At 40.1% G+C, this 17,254-nt stretch overlaps 1 protein-coding gene and 1 long non-coding RNA gene across 15 annotated transcripts in view; both read left to right on the top strand.

The window, feature by feature from the left end:
* The first annotated feature begins 7,885 nt into the window (after positions 1-7,885).
* Positions 7,886-17,254, top strand: part of LOC131246115 (uridine kinase-like protein 3) — a 128,216-nt gene continuing 118,847 nt past the window's right edge. For 6 of the 14 annotated variants that reach the window (XM_058245992.1, XM_058245991.1, XM_058245987.1 and 3 more), the window contains exons 1-2: positions 8,675-8,805; positions 9,550-9,749. Coding sequence is in view for 5 of the 14 variants with exons in the window: in XM_058245995.1 (XP_058101978.1) it covers positions 8,637-8,805 (169 nt within the window). In the remaining 9 variants the exon portion in view is untranslated. Of the gene's footprint in view, positions 8,806-9,549; positions 9,750-17,254 lie in introns of all 14 variants that reach the window. The other 8 variants (XM_058245990.1, XM_058245983.1, XM_058245981.1 and 5 more) reach the window with 7 other exon arrangements.
* On the top strand, positions 9,758-17,246 carry LOC131246118 (uncharacterized). The gene is made up of 3 exons (XR_009171178.1): positions 9,758-10,844; positions 10,906-15,754; positions 16,007-17,246. It is a non-coding gene; the product is annotated as an uncharacterized LOC131246118 (long non-coding RNA).

Genomic DNA, 17,254 nt, shown 5'->3' with positions numbered 1-17,254 from the left:
AATAAGTTCATCTTCCACCAGATATGGCCATTAGTCCTAGGCTTCATCTGCTAATCGAGCCTCATTATCCGGAACTTGGTTTAGATTTCCTATTTTGTTCACCTCTATACGGTTATTAATCCATAACGTTAACTGGTCAGGCTAGTGAGTGAACCCATCATAGTTTATGCACAACAGAAGCAATAATGAATTATATGCATGCATGCATGCATGAGTATGTATGCTGAGATGTCATGAAATGCATCTCAAGTGGGATGATCGTCCACTTTCTTAAGTTGGATATCTGTCAACATGCATCTGCACCTGGTAGGCTTCTACCGTAGGTAGGCATAGACAAGGCCCGCATCTACTCTATGAGTAGGCTTCCACTAATGCAGGCATCTAGCAACAAATCTACCAGGAGAACCATTCAGGGAGATTCCAAAGGAACCCAGGCACGAGGTGTGCATGTAGTCATCTAGATCGTGCCTTTAGGAATTAGTGCAGGAATGCTATGGATGCATGCTCAATGTCTATGCATTGTCATATGTAGTCAACATATACATTTCCCCAAGGTGAATAATGAATTCATGATATCAATGTTTTACATATCCACATATTCAACTTACATTAATAATCATTCAGAACATGAATCATATAACAAAGATCATGTTAAGATAACAATACAATTTTTATATTAATTTTAACGATCATAACAATCATATAAATCACATCATCTATCTTAACAGTATAGGTATGAAGCAAGTTGGGATTCACTCACCTATCCGTAGTAGAGTTGAACTTGCCAAATAGTTGTACGCTTTAGAATTTAGAATCCGAATTCCTATTAAGATGGTTTAACACATCACAAATTTAATTAAGTTATTTCCTCACATGGGGTCCACCTGTGATTAAACCAGATGACTAACTATTAATCCATTATGAACTCATTACTCCATTAACTTAGTTTTGGAAATCAAATAGGGGACTGTCGATCAATGCAGTTGATCGATCGAGCCACATCGAAGGCCCTTTATTAATCCTCCAATCAATCGACTAAGAATCGATTCAATTCGAATTTTAACTTCTTAAGTGCTTGGACACTTTTGGTCACTTTTGATCAATTGAACCTACCCATCGATTGATCAAAATAGGTCAGATTAAATTCAATTTGCTCGTTGGATAGATTTTACCATGCTAGATTAGCACCAGTGATCGATCGAGATCGCTTGAGGATACCCTCGATCGATCGAATCAGGACTTCGATCAATCAAACTATATTATGAATTTTAAACTCTGGTCTCTGAACAAAAATCAACATGTTTGATTGATTGTAAACTAACTTCGATTGATCGACCGAAGTCGCCTGGGTTCTATAACACAATTCGATCTTCCGAAAATTGTAGGATTTTTCCTTCTCTCCTTAGCTTATATGGATTCCATCAATCCAAGGGTTAGGTCCAAACCATCCAATGATTATTCCCATCTCAAAGTTTGAGAAAACTAAAGGATCACTCAGATCTGAATTATTGGGATCTATAATCGTTGATTGAACCTTTTTGTAACATTGTTTATCATCATCCATACTATCCATAGATCGCTGTGGAAATCAACCAATCAGATGACTCCATGAGTCGAGGCCCTGACATGATTTGTCCTTTAAAACTTTTGATTTGAATTGATCAAACTTAACATGACTGGATTGCTCAAAGCTAATCTCTACAACTCAAGATCTTGCACAAAAGTTGTTTTCTCATCTTCAAATCCTCTAATAGATCAAAATAATGGATGTAGGAATAATTTTCCCCATCCATTTTGTAGATCAAGGGTTTTTATTTAGTAAACAGAAGAATTTTTAAAAAGAAAGAGTTAGGAACTTACCTAGAGGTCTACACGAGTCGAACCGAGTCGAGCTTGGCACAGCTCGACTCGGCTCAGCCACTAGCTGACCATTGCTTGAACTTAGCTCGGCTCGATCCTCAAGCATGACTGGCCAGCTCGACTCGGTTTGGTCAGCAGCTCAGGCTAGTTCGAGCCAAGATCGAGTCAAGTTCGCATATGCAACATTTTCAGAAACACATGGACTACACCTTCAAATTCTCACCGTATGTAAAATAGTAGCAGCAATTTTACAGGTATTTCATCAAACACCTTGTAGGCAACATCAAAATCGAGGAAAAAGGGTATTTGTTTCATATACATACCTTCCTTGCCACTAACTGACAGTTCGTTGAGTCATTTCATCAAACACTTGGTGAGCAACATCAATATCAAAGTAACCGAGTCACCGACTGGTTTGATCCAAGTTTGATTCAAGTTGGGGTTTGATCCGAGTCGAGTCGAGCTCGGGTTAGCTCGAACTCGGTTCGAAATTTTTTCGAGCTAAAAAAATCAGCTCAACTTGGCTCAAACTCAGTTTCGAACAGAGTCAAATCGAGCTTTTTCGAGTCGAGTCGAGCGAGCTAAATGAGCTAACTTGGTTTTTGTAAATCCCTAAACTTACCAGATGAAGCCTTTTCTCCACATACCATTTCTCTCTATTATATTCTTTAAGGTTTTCGCAAGAGAATTCTTTAGGGTGCATGGAAATTTGATTGTAACCCAAATATGTGTCCATAAAACTCAGGAGTTCATGCCCAGCAATGTTATCGATGAGCTGGTCAATCTGAGGAGAGGGAAGTTGTCTTTGGGGCATGCTTTGTTTAGGTCGGTATAGTTGACATAGACCCACCACTTCCCACTGGATTTTTTAACCAATACAATATTGGTTATCCAGTTTGGATAGTAGATTTCTTCGATGCAGCTGGCCTCGAGGAGTTTTTCAACTTCCTCCACGATTATGGCATACCGCTCGGGCTCGAACGCTCCTCGCTTTTGTTGGATTGCTCAGCAGTCGGGGTCCACGTTTAACCTATGGACTATGATCTTAGGATCAATGTCAGGAATATCTTGATGTGACCATGCAAATACATCGGCATAACGTCAAAGGAGGTTCATAATCTCGTCCCATAATTATGGTGCCAATGATGAGTCGATTTGCACGGTTCGAGTCGGGTCGGAGTCATCTAGCATAACGAGTATGAGGTCCTCCATAGGCACCCTCTTTTAATTGAATCTTCTCATGGATCAAGAGAGGTGATGGCCATTGCTTGATGTTGGCCTCTCAATGCTGTAGAGTAGACTGTCGAGCTTCTTTTTAGTATCCCTTAATTAGGCCAATGTCGTGCTCGGTGGGGAACTTTATCGCTTGATGGTATGTTGACACGATAGCTCGAAGAGCATTGAGTGAAGGTCAACCTAAAATAGCATCGTAGACAAAGGGACAATCCACTACCAGGAAGTCTATCACGGTCGTCATCTGGTTCTGCCCGTCTCCTACAGTCATTGGGAGCTGGATCGACCCTTCAGACATAACTTTATCCCCTACGAATCCGAACAAGGGCGTTTTAACGGTCCGGAGTCGAGATTGGCCAATCTCCATTTTTATGAATACTTTAGAGAATAAAATGTTAATCGAGTTTTCGGTGTCCACTAGAATCTGGAATACTTTGCAGTTAGCTATAGTCATAGTGACTATAAGCATGTCGTCGTGTGGGTGGTGGACTCCCCGAGCATCCTCTTCGGTGAAGGTCGGGTCACACGAAGCCACCCTCTGTTCTTTTGTTGACCTGTCGGTAACGGAGAGCTAACGATTTAAGCTGGAATGGCCGAGGCTTCTGGCATGAGCTTTCCGAGCTCGGTTCGAGTCTCTTCCCCTTGCTGGTCCACCAAATATCGTGTGAATTTCCCTAGTTGGTATACTATCGACAAGTTAATCATCCTTTGGATCGGCTCATTCTTCACTTCTGACATACTTGCGTAGGTGACCATTGCGAATAAGGGTTTCAATCTCTTTTTTCAGGTCAAAACAGTCACTAGTCGAGTGGCTGTGGTCTCGGTGAAAGTGACAATACTTTCGCTTGTCTCGACTGGTGGCTTCGAATTTCATTTTGTTCGCCCATCCGAGAATTCATTTTTCTTTGACTTCCATGAGGACCTGCTCGGGTGTCGTGTTGAGAGGAGTATACGAGCTGAACCGGCTATTAGGTCATCTGTTCGGGCTCTGGTCCCTTGGCGGCTCATCGCCTTTCCACTTCTTGTTACCGTCGGCCAAGGGAGGTTCTTCCTTCGCCCTTTTTTCCTTGGCCGAGCTTCCCTTGCTCCGATTGGCCCTCCTTAAGGTAGCGACTTCCTCGACATTGGAGTATTTTCGAGCTTTACTGAGGAGGTCGGCCATCGTGGTCGGAGAGTTTTTGTCGAGTGAGAAGAGGAATCTTCCTTCCTTAAGTCCTCCCATCAGGGCGGTTAGGGCAATATCTTCAGAATGCTTTTGCACGTGCATCGTTTCTAGATTGAAACGCTTGATGTAGTCCTTCAGTAGCTCACTTACTTTTTAAACGATATTGAGGAGGTGGGAAGCCGGTTTGAGGCTTTCTTTCCCCAATGAAGTTGGTGACGAAGACTTTGCTGAGCTGCGCGAAAGAGTCGATTGAATGTGACTTCAACTGTCGGAACCACTTCCGAGCTGCTCTTGCTAGAGTTAACGAAAATTCATCACACATGATAGCAGTTGATGTGCCTTGCAATTCCATCCAAGCCCTATAGGATTCTAGATGATCAGTCGGGTCGGCAGTTCCGGTATACGGGGCGATCTGAGGTAGATGGAACCTTGGTGGAATCTGTGCGCATGATATCAGTTATGAATGGAGGGCTCGGTCTCCTCCAAAATCACCTCCACCGAGGTTGGGGCGTTTGAATGATAGGCCTATCATATATTGCCGATCTGTCCTTGCAGGCCGTTAATCTCGACTTCTCAGGGATCGCCACTCTCAGTTATAGCTTCATTGGCTATTTCAAGCGCTTTGCCGCGCTTTTGTTGTCCAATTCATGACATAGGTCAGAAGCCGCTAGGGCGGCTGTACCAAAGACATGGGAAGGTGTCTTTTAGATGCTCCAAGCTGTCTGCTCTTGTGAGGGGTCGCAGGTGCCTCAGATAGTTGAAGGAACTCCCGAGAAGTCAGAGCTGCTACTTGTTCGACCCCTTGTGTGGGGCGAGATTGTAGTTGTTCCGGTAATTGCTTCATAGAGTTAATATTGTTGTTCAACGTTTCAACTTGCTAGTCAAGGGAGATAAGTTGCCCTCCTCGACTACGGGATCGTTGCACGGCCCCGTAGGTGCAGAATCAGCTTGCAATTGGGACGAGGAGTCCTAGTGGCTGGACTGTTCCAGTGGTGCGAGATCTAATGTAGTTGAGGAGGCCGGAACTTTCTTCTTCCCTTTCGCCGTTGTTGAACCTTGGTGTGATGGAAAAGACTTTTTATGTTACTTCCCATAGATGACGCCAAACTGTTGTTGTAAAAATCTGGTCTACCCTTTTCAGACCTTCGAGTATCTACACAGGAAGAAGACAAAGGAGACCCTAGCTAGACCAGGGGACCCTTCGATGCCAAAGTTAGGCTAGGAATCTAGGTCTAGTAAAAGTGGAGTTTTGGGCGAAGAATTGTGTCAATGTGTGTATCTTTCACCATTAGGTATGCTCATTTTTATAGTTGAAGAGAGGCGAGAATGTAGGGAAGATCTCCCTATTAAGTAGGGGGATCCCCTGATATCCTCGGAGAGGATCTCGAGATCACATTCGTGTCGCAGATAACTTCCACAATCTCTGGAGAAGATTTCGAGCATATCTTCCTTAGATAAGGTCGGACTATCCGGAATCAACCTAGAGATGTAGCTGGAGACTGAGCTCAGATGGACCGTGCTCCCCTTGAGGTCGGGCCAAGGGAATGGCAACACACATTAGGAAGCTCGTCCACGTATACTGAACAAAGTGAAGTCCTTTCGCTTATAAAGAAAGTCTTTGTGATGTCCAATTTCTGTAGCCTTTAACTTCTTCATGAGTCCTAATAGCCTCTTCGGATTGCTCGTACATGGGTTTGAGCCGGTTTTCCAATCTAGAGAGAAGTAAGGGATCCGGGTCGTGCCGACCTAGAGCGACAACCTTGATCGTACCGACTTGCCTACTTAGTCGGCGATCGGGCTTCCTCGGGGTTTGTAGCGTTTGTGCCTCTAGAGTTTGATACATTGATTTTCGACCTAACTTTTCTTTTGCAAGTCGGTCTATTTTACCCACAACACTATTCATTTACATGGGCTCAATAAATGGAATACTTTTATCCAAGTTTTTTTTTTAAAATTTTTTAATTTATTTATTTTTTATGTCAATCTAATTTTTCAACGATTCCCTATTTCAAGCTCTAGTTGTGTGAATATAGAACTTATTACTTGTAACTAAGTTACATCTTATCCAAACAAAAAACTAAGGGGTCGTTTGGATGCTCGTAATATTTTTAGTTGTAAACACATTACAATTTTAGGTGTAAGCAGTTTACATGCTATTCCATTTAGCTTTTAAGTGGAAATCCATTTACAAGTAAACAGATTGTGTGCTTAGCTGGCCTGCAAAGTGTTTACAAGGAATAAAGTAGGTATTCATATCATAGAGCTTGGGTGGTGAACCTTTCAAAATATGCAAATCATATAAGAAAGACTTGATTTTTTTTTTTTTTAAAGGGCCCTAAGATAGCATTAAAGCACGCACACTCTAAATTTATTAGATGTCCACCCATCATAGTGGGCCCCAAATGCAATGTAGAAGTTTATAATGGTGGACGTCCCATCCTTCCCTTGTGTGGTCCATTTGATAATGATCGAGCTATTTTTTAGGGCCACGGGAGAGCATCAAGGGAAGTGCATGATGAATAGATTGGATGTACCATATACATTAAGGTGTACCCCACATGTCATGAGTGTATATTAACCATTGTCTTCTAACATGTATAATGCCTTTTAAGCGGTAACGACTTTACCTATGATAAATACGATTTTTTAGTGGGTTTCAAGTATAATTTGTTTACAGTATGTAAAGCTTTTACATGCCAATACATGCATCTAAATGACCGTTGTAATCGATTACCTGTAATCCTTTTATAACTTGACGAACTTTGCAAGCATCCAAACAACCCTTACGCCTTGTTTGGGAGCGTGGATATGGAAATCCCTGGATTTGAAATCCTCATATTGTGTTTGGTACCCTGGATTGGGAATCAATTTTAATCCAAAAGTAGTAATACATGGTATATCCATAGGGGTTTGAATTTAATTACTAAATCAACTTTAATATCTCTAATTAGTGATGTATGTAATGTTTGACACAATGGTTGTAATAAGCCCGCTGAAATATATGCTTTGCCCAAAAATGATGAAATTCCAAGTCTCAGATGGGCCACAAGCACAAGATCATGTCTGAGTGACTAACCAACGATTTTTAACCGTTGATTTACATGGACGATGTTTGGATGGTGCCGATCATCATATTAAAGTAATTATAGTGATGCAATTGATAATCTAATTGTTTTAGGATATCATTAGTGGGCCATGTGCCCAATAGAATAATAATATGGTGACACACAAGTTACACATGCAACTCTTGGAAGGATTTTAGATGTAATCCAAGCTCTCACCATTGATTTCAAACCCCCTCGAGCCTCCGTTACTTCATGGCGCCAAACAACCGGGGGATTTGAAATCCCCTCAAATTCCCCAAATCCATGGTGACAAACAATCCGTTAAGTTAGGGGTAAGTAAGTTACTAATTTACACCCAGATCCATAGCTTAACTGGCAGACTGAGTGGAGATACCTCGTTTCAACACTCGAGGTCTTGGTATCCAACCATAGCGGGGGTGGCTAACATGGAGTGTGTGTACTGACATGGGTGGGTGTCTACTAACAAGCTACCCCCCCCCCGAAAAAAGAAAAAAAAGAAAAAAAAGACCCTTAGTTTTAGCAAGGAGGAAACGTGCATGCAGGGGGTTCTTACTCTTCTTACATAGGAGGAACTCACGTGCAGAGGCTGCACTTGTACACTACAGAGTCGCTGGGAACGTACTCTTGTGGAGGAACGATCTCGCCTTCAACTGCTTCCAGCAACACTGATGCAGCGATCGGTTAATGGTTGGAGTGAGCCGTCTGTCCTATTCGGGAAGTTGAGGGAAACGCCCTTTGCAGAGAGATTTTGAAGATGCCGGTGCTCCTTGAGCTCTAAAAACGGGCGTAATCCCAGCCCCGGATTCGCCTGCTTCTTTCTCTCGATGATTAGGTTGACATGACAGGGAGGAAATCCGGCCCCTGAACTGCAGCTTTGTCTTTTATGTCTCAAACAAGAGAAAAGTGTCATCGTAGCTGTTTTACTTCTCATTGCATTGGTAATTGCCAATCCAAAGTAGGGGGCCCTGAGGTGCCTTTGACACCATCTCGTACCGGTAGATTAAAACCAAACGGCTCCTCTCCCACTTCTTGAGATGAGACTTAAAGAAACCATGCAGCAGGAACAGTGGCGGTCAGTTCAAATGCTTTCAATAGCGAAGATGGAGAGATTTCAGGTGATGGGAGGGGAATGATTATGGCTTTGATCATGATCTCTCTTTTCGATGAGATAATAGTAGAATTTGGGTGGACTTGTACCCTGGCGATACTGCTTCGTTTAATCTTTTGTTTGACAATTTGGAATCCACGAATCTTGACATCGTAACTATTGCAGCTAATGGGGTGGATAATGGATGGGCAAATATAGAGATGGAAATATATTGAAGGAAGCAACGAGCTGGTTGGTTTTAAGATCTGCAAGCTTCCCTCCATTATGGCCCTCCAGTTATTTGTGCTGGATCCTCAAGAGGGCATCTTTCCATTCTGAGAGGTTTGTTAGATGCACTCCTTTCGGCAGCCCAGGTATGTTGTGTAATGGTAAGGTTTATTTGGACCCTGTTTTTGTTTTTGTATCAGTATGATGTTTTGGGTCTTGGTTGGGGCCTTGTTTTGGGCAAAGTCTAAGAGCCTATATGCTGGTCCTTTATTTTTGAAGGGGGTGGGGCGCTTGGCTCCCTCTTCTTATGAGTTGTATATATTTCCCTTATCAATTAAATTATAGATAGTGTGCTCCCACCTTTCGGAGAAAAATAAAAGTACATAGAAGGAAGAAGATGGGACAGGAAAACTGTAAGTCTTCTTAACGAAGCTAATTTCATTTGAATGTTAGAGGGCTCGGCATCTTGGATCGCAGAAAGTCTGTCAAGGATTTGCTTAGAAGATCTAAGGGTGAGATAGTGATGTTGTGAGGATCAAGATTGGAATCGGTTTTTGATAAGGATGTAGATGATCTATGGGGTGGTGAGCAAATAGTTGCCATTCAGTCCTATGAGAGGAGCAACAAAGGGGATTATTGTCATGTTAAATGCTAATAAAATACTTGTGGAAGTCATTTGGAGCGGGAAATTTTCCATTTCCTTCAGGTGCCAATGAGACCGATCTATCATTCTTTCTTTCTTTCTTCTTCTTCTTCTTCTTATTATTATTTTAAAATTTAAAGAGAGGTGGGAGTGCTTTACTAAAATTTATTGAAATGTACAACCATTCAGGCAGGCCCAACAAAAAAAGACCCGGGCCACATATCATATACTTGAAAACCAAAAACAGGGCTATGCAGCAGACTAAGGACAACCAAAGCAACAGCAGCCCAAAGAACGAGAAAATCCATCTAGAAGAGAAGATTTCTGGTCAGAGTTATTGGCAGCATTTGGAAGGTGGAATCTCCGCTGGTGCTTATGAAGGAGATTTTAGCACTGTTGTTTCACGTTTCAGAAGTCAAGTGACAGCAAAACTACAATCTCCATGAGGTGATTCATTGATCTCATTTCTCAAAATAATCTCATTGACCTTCCTCTTCATGCCAGATATATGCTTCGAGAAATGATCAAGCTGAACTGGTGATATGTCATATGAATAGGGTCCCGATTTCTCTGAATCTTGAATATGGGGGGATTATGTCTGTTCTTTCTAGCCTATGTCTGATCATGAGCTGATTTGTTTGGAATTGTTTGGTATTTCAATTGGTTCTTCCCCTTTTTGTTTACACAACTGGTGGCTAGTTCGGGAGGGATTATAGTGAATGGGTGGTGGAAAGAATGTGGAGTGGAAGGTTGGGCTAGATATCGGTTTATGAAGAAGCTCCAATATATCAAAGATAAGCTAAAAGTCTGGAATAAAGAAATGTTTGGGCAAGATATATTAAGAAAAGGAGAACTTTCAAGCTGTGATTGGGTGTTTGGATAGGAAGGGAGACACATGCATCTTGGATGAGGCATAAAGGGAGGAGAGAGAAGGCCTTGAATTCGATTACCTCTCCATGCTTGTTAATGAGTCTCCATGTGGTTTCTTTTCAAGCTTTAGAGGTTTGAGGCAAGGACACCCTCTTTCTCCTTTTCTTTTCGCCATTGTTGCAGAAAGTTATAGTATATTGTTGAGTAGGGCTTCTGGAATTTGTTTCATAAAGGGCTTCACAGTTTGGCAACCTGAAGTTGTGATTAATCATCTTTAATTCACTGATGATATGCTCATTACGTGTGACTCTGCCATTAATCAGGTGATTAGTTTGAAAAGGATTCTCATATTTTTGGCAGTTGTGTTTGGACTCAAAGTTAATGAGAGGGAAGTTGCTATGGTAGGGGTGGCAAGTTTTGGGGGAAATGTTCAAATTCTTGCTGAGCAAATGGAGCATTGAAGGGTCTCACTTCTGATGAAGTACCTTTGTCTCTCATTATGAGGGAAAGCCTCCACTCCTTCCTTTTGGATCCTATCATGGATAGGATTGAGAAGAGATTATTTGGGTGGAAGAAATTTTATCTTTACTTGGGTGGGAGATAACTTTATCTAATTGGCCCTTGTTAATCACCCGTGTGTATTTCATGTCCTTGTTCATGATGCTGGGTAAGGTTGTTAGGAGAATTGAGAAGCTTCATAGAAATTTTTTGCTTGTTCATGATGCTGGCTAAGGTTGTTAGGAGAATTGAGAAGCTTCATATAATTTTTTTTGTTGGACGAGAAGGGAGATGGGCCCAAATTCCTCTTAGTTAAATGGGAAGATGTTCAAAAGCCTAAAGGAGGAGGTAATGGAATCGAAAACAATTAGATAAAAGAATGCGGCTCATCTTTGGAACTTGTGGTGGAAGTTTGGGGAGGAACATTAAGTGCTATGGAGGAATGTCATCTCGGTCACAAATGTGGTGAATCTGATGGGGGTTGGATCCCAGACTTCCTAATAGAAATGGAGGGTTAGATGTTCGGAAAGGCAAATTTCTTTTGCGGCATCCATTCGTTGTTGATGGTTTGAATCCTTATGCCAGAGCCAGTGTTTCCTATTAGAAAGGTGCTCGATTTATGGTTCGTAAAGACTGGTTGAGCTTCTAGAGTGACGTTTGGATTGCAGATTCCTCCTTTGCTACTTTTTCCTATTCTTGTTTAGTTTATCCGTGGGTAAAGATGACAAAGGACGATAAAAAATTGGTTCTCATAATCAATTCAGCATAAGGTACTATAAAATATCCAAGCTAGAAATGCCAAGGAATATAAAGAATTAGTTTTCATTTTGTAGTAAGACTCTGGACATTAGGAGATCACCAACTGCTCTAAGGACTGTTTAACTGTAATTTGGAGCATGAACAAAAAAAAAAGGCACTGAAATGAAAGTGGTTTCAAATCTAGGTTCTGAAATATCCACACGTCTGGTGATCCTATTAAGGTAAGCTATGTGTGACCCTATTAACAGCTGAATTCTTACCTAATTTTAGAATTAGAATAACACATTATTTTATTGAGAGTATTTTTGGTTTCTATGTTTCATCAAAATGCTATTTTGGCATTTCAGGCAACCAACGTCAGTTTCTTTTTGAAAAAAAAAGTTAAAAAGGTCGTAAAACCAAGAGAATATGACTCTTTTGACACCAGTTGATGAGAACTTTTCTCTTTACCAAACTCAGACTAAAACAAGTTACACAACATGATTCTCGTGGGTAGAGAACAACACCAAATTGAATGGCATGCTTCCTTCCCATCACCATGCAATGCATCATTCTTACCGACTCATGCTACTATAAATGTAACACACCCCTATGCTTTTGCCTCACTGCTCGGCTTAGATACAATATCTGATTTCTTACTTTTGGGTGAAGCTATAGTGGAACCAAGAAATACAAAATAGTTTGAAGTAGATCGTCCAATACCTGCACGTTTAGCAGCTCCTTTAGGTTCAGAGTAAGCTGTCAAGTAGAGGCTGTAGGATAAGTCACGATATGTTCCATACTTCATTGTGTCACAGTCAAGTATCTAGGCTCTCCATTAGCCTTCATTGGAACATCTCTCATCCAATATTTTCATTATCGACGATGTCGGCGGATATATCCTACGATATATCTAGTATTGTTTTAATATTGTTTTCGTATTGCATGATATATCTAAATACCACAGTTATCACGAAATATTGCGACTAGTCCTTTACAAAAAATACTTTATATCAGCAATATCTATCAATATTGACATATTTCACATGAACATGTTGGAAGTCTGGGTTTCAGGGCAGAAAAATTGAAAAAAATCCATCTACATCTCTTTTTTTAAAGATTTTTTTTTTTTCTCCTCTCCAATTCTAAATAGACCTATTGTGGATTTTGATCCATCCTTATGAATACGTTTGAAGAAAAATACCAATTTCGAGTCGAAATCAAGATCCAAGTCAATTTGGGGCTGTTTTCTACCATTTTTTCTTCTATAAATCATATTAAAATAGTGTCAAATGGTTACAAATCTATGATTCTTCATGCTTTGCATGAAAAATCATGGATTTGGGAATTTGATTGATAAAAAGAAATCATGGATTTGGAGCTTCAATTTCGAGAATTTGGAGATGGGTTGAGTTGTAAAAATTTGGGAAAAATTGAAATTTCCTAATTTCTTTCAAATCGGTTGCAATCTTTGTGTCCAAACACAAATCAAACATGTAGGTAGCCAGATCTGATTCTTGGTAATTTAGGAATTTTTCGAAGCAAAAATTTTTTTTAATTAAAAATGTTAAATTTTTTTTTTTCAAAATTCCATTTCGATCGGCAGTCATTTGGCCCCCATTTAAGGGTATTCAGGAGTGTCTGATGGAATCATCATCACATACACTCTAATTTTGGGATTTGGTAGAAGATGGACCGATTTGTAAAAATTTTAAATTTCCCCAAAATTTCCCAAATCAGCTGCAATCTTACTGTCCAAACATGAGGTCAAACATGTCTGTAACCTAATCTAGTGATTCTTGGCAATTTGGTGATTTCTCGATTTAAAAAAAAAAAAAATTAAAAAATGTTAGAAAATAATATCTTTTCAAAATTCCACTTCGACCAGTGGTCAATTAGCTCCCATTTCAGAGTATTTAGGAGCGTTTAATGAGATCATTGTTACATACACACTCTAATTTTGGGATTTTGGGGAAGATGAGTTGATTTGTGGAAAATTAGGAAAAATTTGAAAATTTCCTAAAATTTCTCAAATAGGAGAGGATGAGCACCAGCGTTATGTTAGAGAATAACTTCACCGGTATCATTTTACTATGACTTGGGCACAGTATTGTAGGTTTGTGGAACAACAGTACTATGCCCATCCTCATCGAGATGGAGATGTTGATTTAGAGCTACCACGTAGCTCTATGTAGGTCTTAGCCATAACCACACATTTTTCATTGGCATATTGACGTAGGACCGATGCATGAACCAAATAACATGTGAGATTAAGTAGCAGAATTAATACAATTAACAAAAAAACACAAACATTACCATAATCATCACGAATACCATGAAAACAAAAAGAACATCATACATAATCCTAACCTAAGTTATCAACATCGAAACACAAGATCATTAAATAAAAGAAAACTAGGATCTAATGGATGTAGGGACATTCAATTAGTATAAGGTATAGTCTATTTCAAAGTAGAGGGCCTAATACAACATATGGTAAAATTAGGGTTTTAGGAAATTGAGAAAAATCTAGGAAAGTTAAGGATTTCTAGATTTAGGGTTAGGGTTTTGGTAGAGAGAAAATGGGGTTTTGATTTAAGGGTGAAAGGAAGCCAAAAAGGATAAGGTGCAGCTGTATGGCCAACCCGGAAGGTTCACACGTTTGGCTGTACAGTCACACATGTGGCGTAGGATGGATGGGTTAGGTCTCTTAGGGTTTGGGATTGTAGATAGGTAAAAGAAAGATGTGTTTAGGAGAAGATGAATGCTTAGGATGGGAGAATCAAAGAAATTGAAAAAAATAACTTCATGGAGGGGAAATGAGATGATGATGTGGGAATAGATGGAGACTTCGCACCTCCGTTGATGAAGATTAGCCTTACACGAATCTCCCTTCCAAATCACATTTAAGTACTTCAAATCTCATGAAGATGTAAGGAGAAGAGGAAAGCAATAGCTTTTTTTCTCTCTCAATTTTTTTAATCACAAAATCCAATGAGGGAGAGTGTCATACGCCCACCCTCTTTTATAGCTCCAAGAAAGTTAAAAAATTACAATAAACACCTTGTTTTGTAAATTTTGATAAAAATAATTCTAGTCTAATTAAAATCAACTAAAAACACTCATAATGGTGTCCAAACATGACATAACCAAAACTAAATCCTATAAGCTAATAAATTCTAAGAAAAACTAGTGTGGACGATCCACGATTAATGGCCCGATGATGTGATCCAACGGCCCAATCGTCACATCCCTCCAATCCAATGGTCTGGATCACTCCACAAAGCATCCCATGCACATCTTCCCAGTGTGGGGTCTTTTAGATGCTCGCATATGCACATGGGGTCTTCAGCACGATCACGGGTACTCGGCGAGCTACAAGAAAATCGGTGCGGTCTGCTTCCTCCTCTGATATGTACACAAAGGTGCATGTGAAGTGATGTCCTCATCACATGTCTAGTTTTCTATTTCTTCTTTTGTTTTTGAATGCATTGCTTGTGTTTCTATACACGTGTTCTTACATTTATAAATTATATGAATTGACTTTGAATATAATTGCATCAGTTCAATCGGACAACACATAGATTAAGACCCCATACAAAGGGAACCTATTATTTTCTGATGTTTTCATTTATAACTGTGTATTGATGTCTTTTTTAACAATCTTTGAAGTTTCATTGAAAAATTCGACCAATTTACCAATGTTTCCTCATGTTTTCCAACAACAACAATATATTATGCGATACAACTGATATATCCCATGCGATAACCAATATATATGTTGGCACATGTGTGCATGCATGTAATTGTGGCCACATGGCCCACTTTGTTATCCACGAAAAGGTAGCTGAACAAGTCTCCTGCACAACTTGTTGTGTAGGAGAACTAATGGAATGTGGTTAGTTTCTCCATGGCAATGGGGCAATGGGCATAAAGCCTCAACGGTAATGTATCCTATGTGGATATAAATACCGTAATAACATGATACAAGATTTGTAACAATAAGATGGGAATGTTCAAGTAAAACTCTGGTGTGACGGTAAAAACTGTATGCCGCGGCGATCCAGTGACCAACGTCTCATAAAGCCTCTTTTGACCGTTTAGCTTCACACCGGCTTCTTTCAATGACGCTCTCCACCGATCATTAACAGTGCAACCTTCAATGTATCCATATCCCAAGGATGTGATACATTAGGCGATAACGATACGGAAAACATTGTTGCCATCTATGTATTTACTTCACATTTACTTTTAAGGAAGCATAGTTGATGAGGACATCACATCACGTACACCTTTGTGTATGTATTAGAAGAGGAGGCAGGCCACCCCGATTTCTCTATGGTTAGGTGAGTATCCATGTTGAAGACCCCATGTGCATGTGCGAACATTTGGAAGACCCCACACTGGGAAAATGCACATGGGTTGCTTTAGGGAATGATTTGGATTGTTGGATTTTCAGGATGTGACGATCGGGCCGTTGGATTGCATGGATTACATGGGTTGGGGGGGAGGTGGCGTGTGACCTCCTTAGTGTGGGTTTTTGTTTATGAAAAAAAGAGAACTCTCTTTTTTTCTCTCTAATTTTCATGTGATGTGAGGATATCTTCCATGTGACTTGGAAGGAAGATCGGTGCGAAGCCTATCTTCATCAACGGAAGTGCGAGGCTTCCTTCTATCCCCTCATTCATATCTCTTCATCAATAATCGAGGTATTTTTTCAAGTTTCTTCTTTCATTATTTCTCCTTTATCCAAAATCCATCAACAACCTTCCGATTCTCCTCCTTTACACCTTTCTCGACAAGCCAAACATTTAAAAACCCAAAACCAAACCCTACCTAGACAACACGTGTGATCGTATAGCCACACGTGTGAACCCATAGGGTTGGCCATACGGTCCCACCCCTTGTCCCTTTGGCCTTCCACTACCCCTACAAACCTTAATTCCCTTCTCATAATACCTAAATCCTTTAACTCCTTTATTCAATTCCCCACTTTAACCTTAATTTCACCCTTTTCCCCAAACTTTCCTAACCCTAGCTTCAACCACACCTTAATCTAGTAAACGCTGGGTGGTATTAGACCTTCCTCTTTAAACTAGGTCTAACCCTATGCTATTTGGATGTTTCTACATGTAGATCCTAGTTTCTCATGTTAAATGGTCTTGTAGGATGATGCTTGGCAACATAGGCTTGAACTATGCATGGTTTCCTTTTTAGAGTCTTGATATTTGTGATGATGGTAGCAAGATTTATAGTTTTCATTAATTAATTTAATTTTGCTGATTGATTTCGCACATTATTTGAGTTCATGCGTTGTTCCTACATCAATAGTCTTTCAGTTAGTGAGTGTAGCTTTTTTTTTTTTTTTTTCACACTCACACACACCCCACACATACACCCACACACTCATGCCGTAGTGGGATTTCACCACCTAAGGGTACTCAAACCCTTGACCTGGTGTTGAAACTCTTGCGAGTGTACCACTGGGGCACGAGTAAGGAACTTAGTGAGTGTAGCTTGAGAAATCAAATTATGAGCATATTTGTTCTATAGTAGTATGCATCCTTTTTCTTTTCTTTTTTTTTTTTTGGAAATTACTAAGTGAAAACAATTAGTGGAAAACAAATGTCTACCATGCATTCACATCAAATTGTGTTTGTAGATTACCATGCCTTCACATTAAATTATGTTTGTAGATATAGTTCAAGAAATGCTTATTCATTCCAAGTTCTTTTCATGTGCATATACTGTATTGATGTAACTTTCCATTCATACAATGGAATTTTCACCTGATGCCGACATGATCTTTTTGGGTGGCTGTTTATTGAAATTCACGTGTTTTTGTA

This window comes from Magnolia sinica, chromosome 5 (genome assembly GCF_029962835.1).
Source record: "Magnolia sinica isolate HGM2019 chromosome 5, MsV1, whole genome shotgun sequence".
Taxonomy (NCBI): Eukaryota; Viridiplantae; Streptophyta; class Magnoliopsida; order Magnoliales; family Magnoliaceae; genus Magnolia; species Magnolia sinica.
The sequence above is the reverse complement of the archived record's forward strand: the minus strand, read 5'-3'. Positions and strand labels throughout refer to the sequence as shown.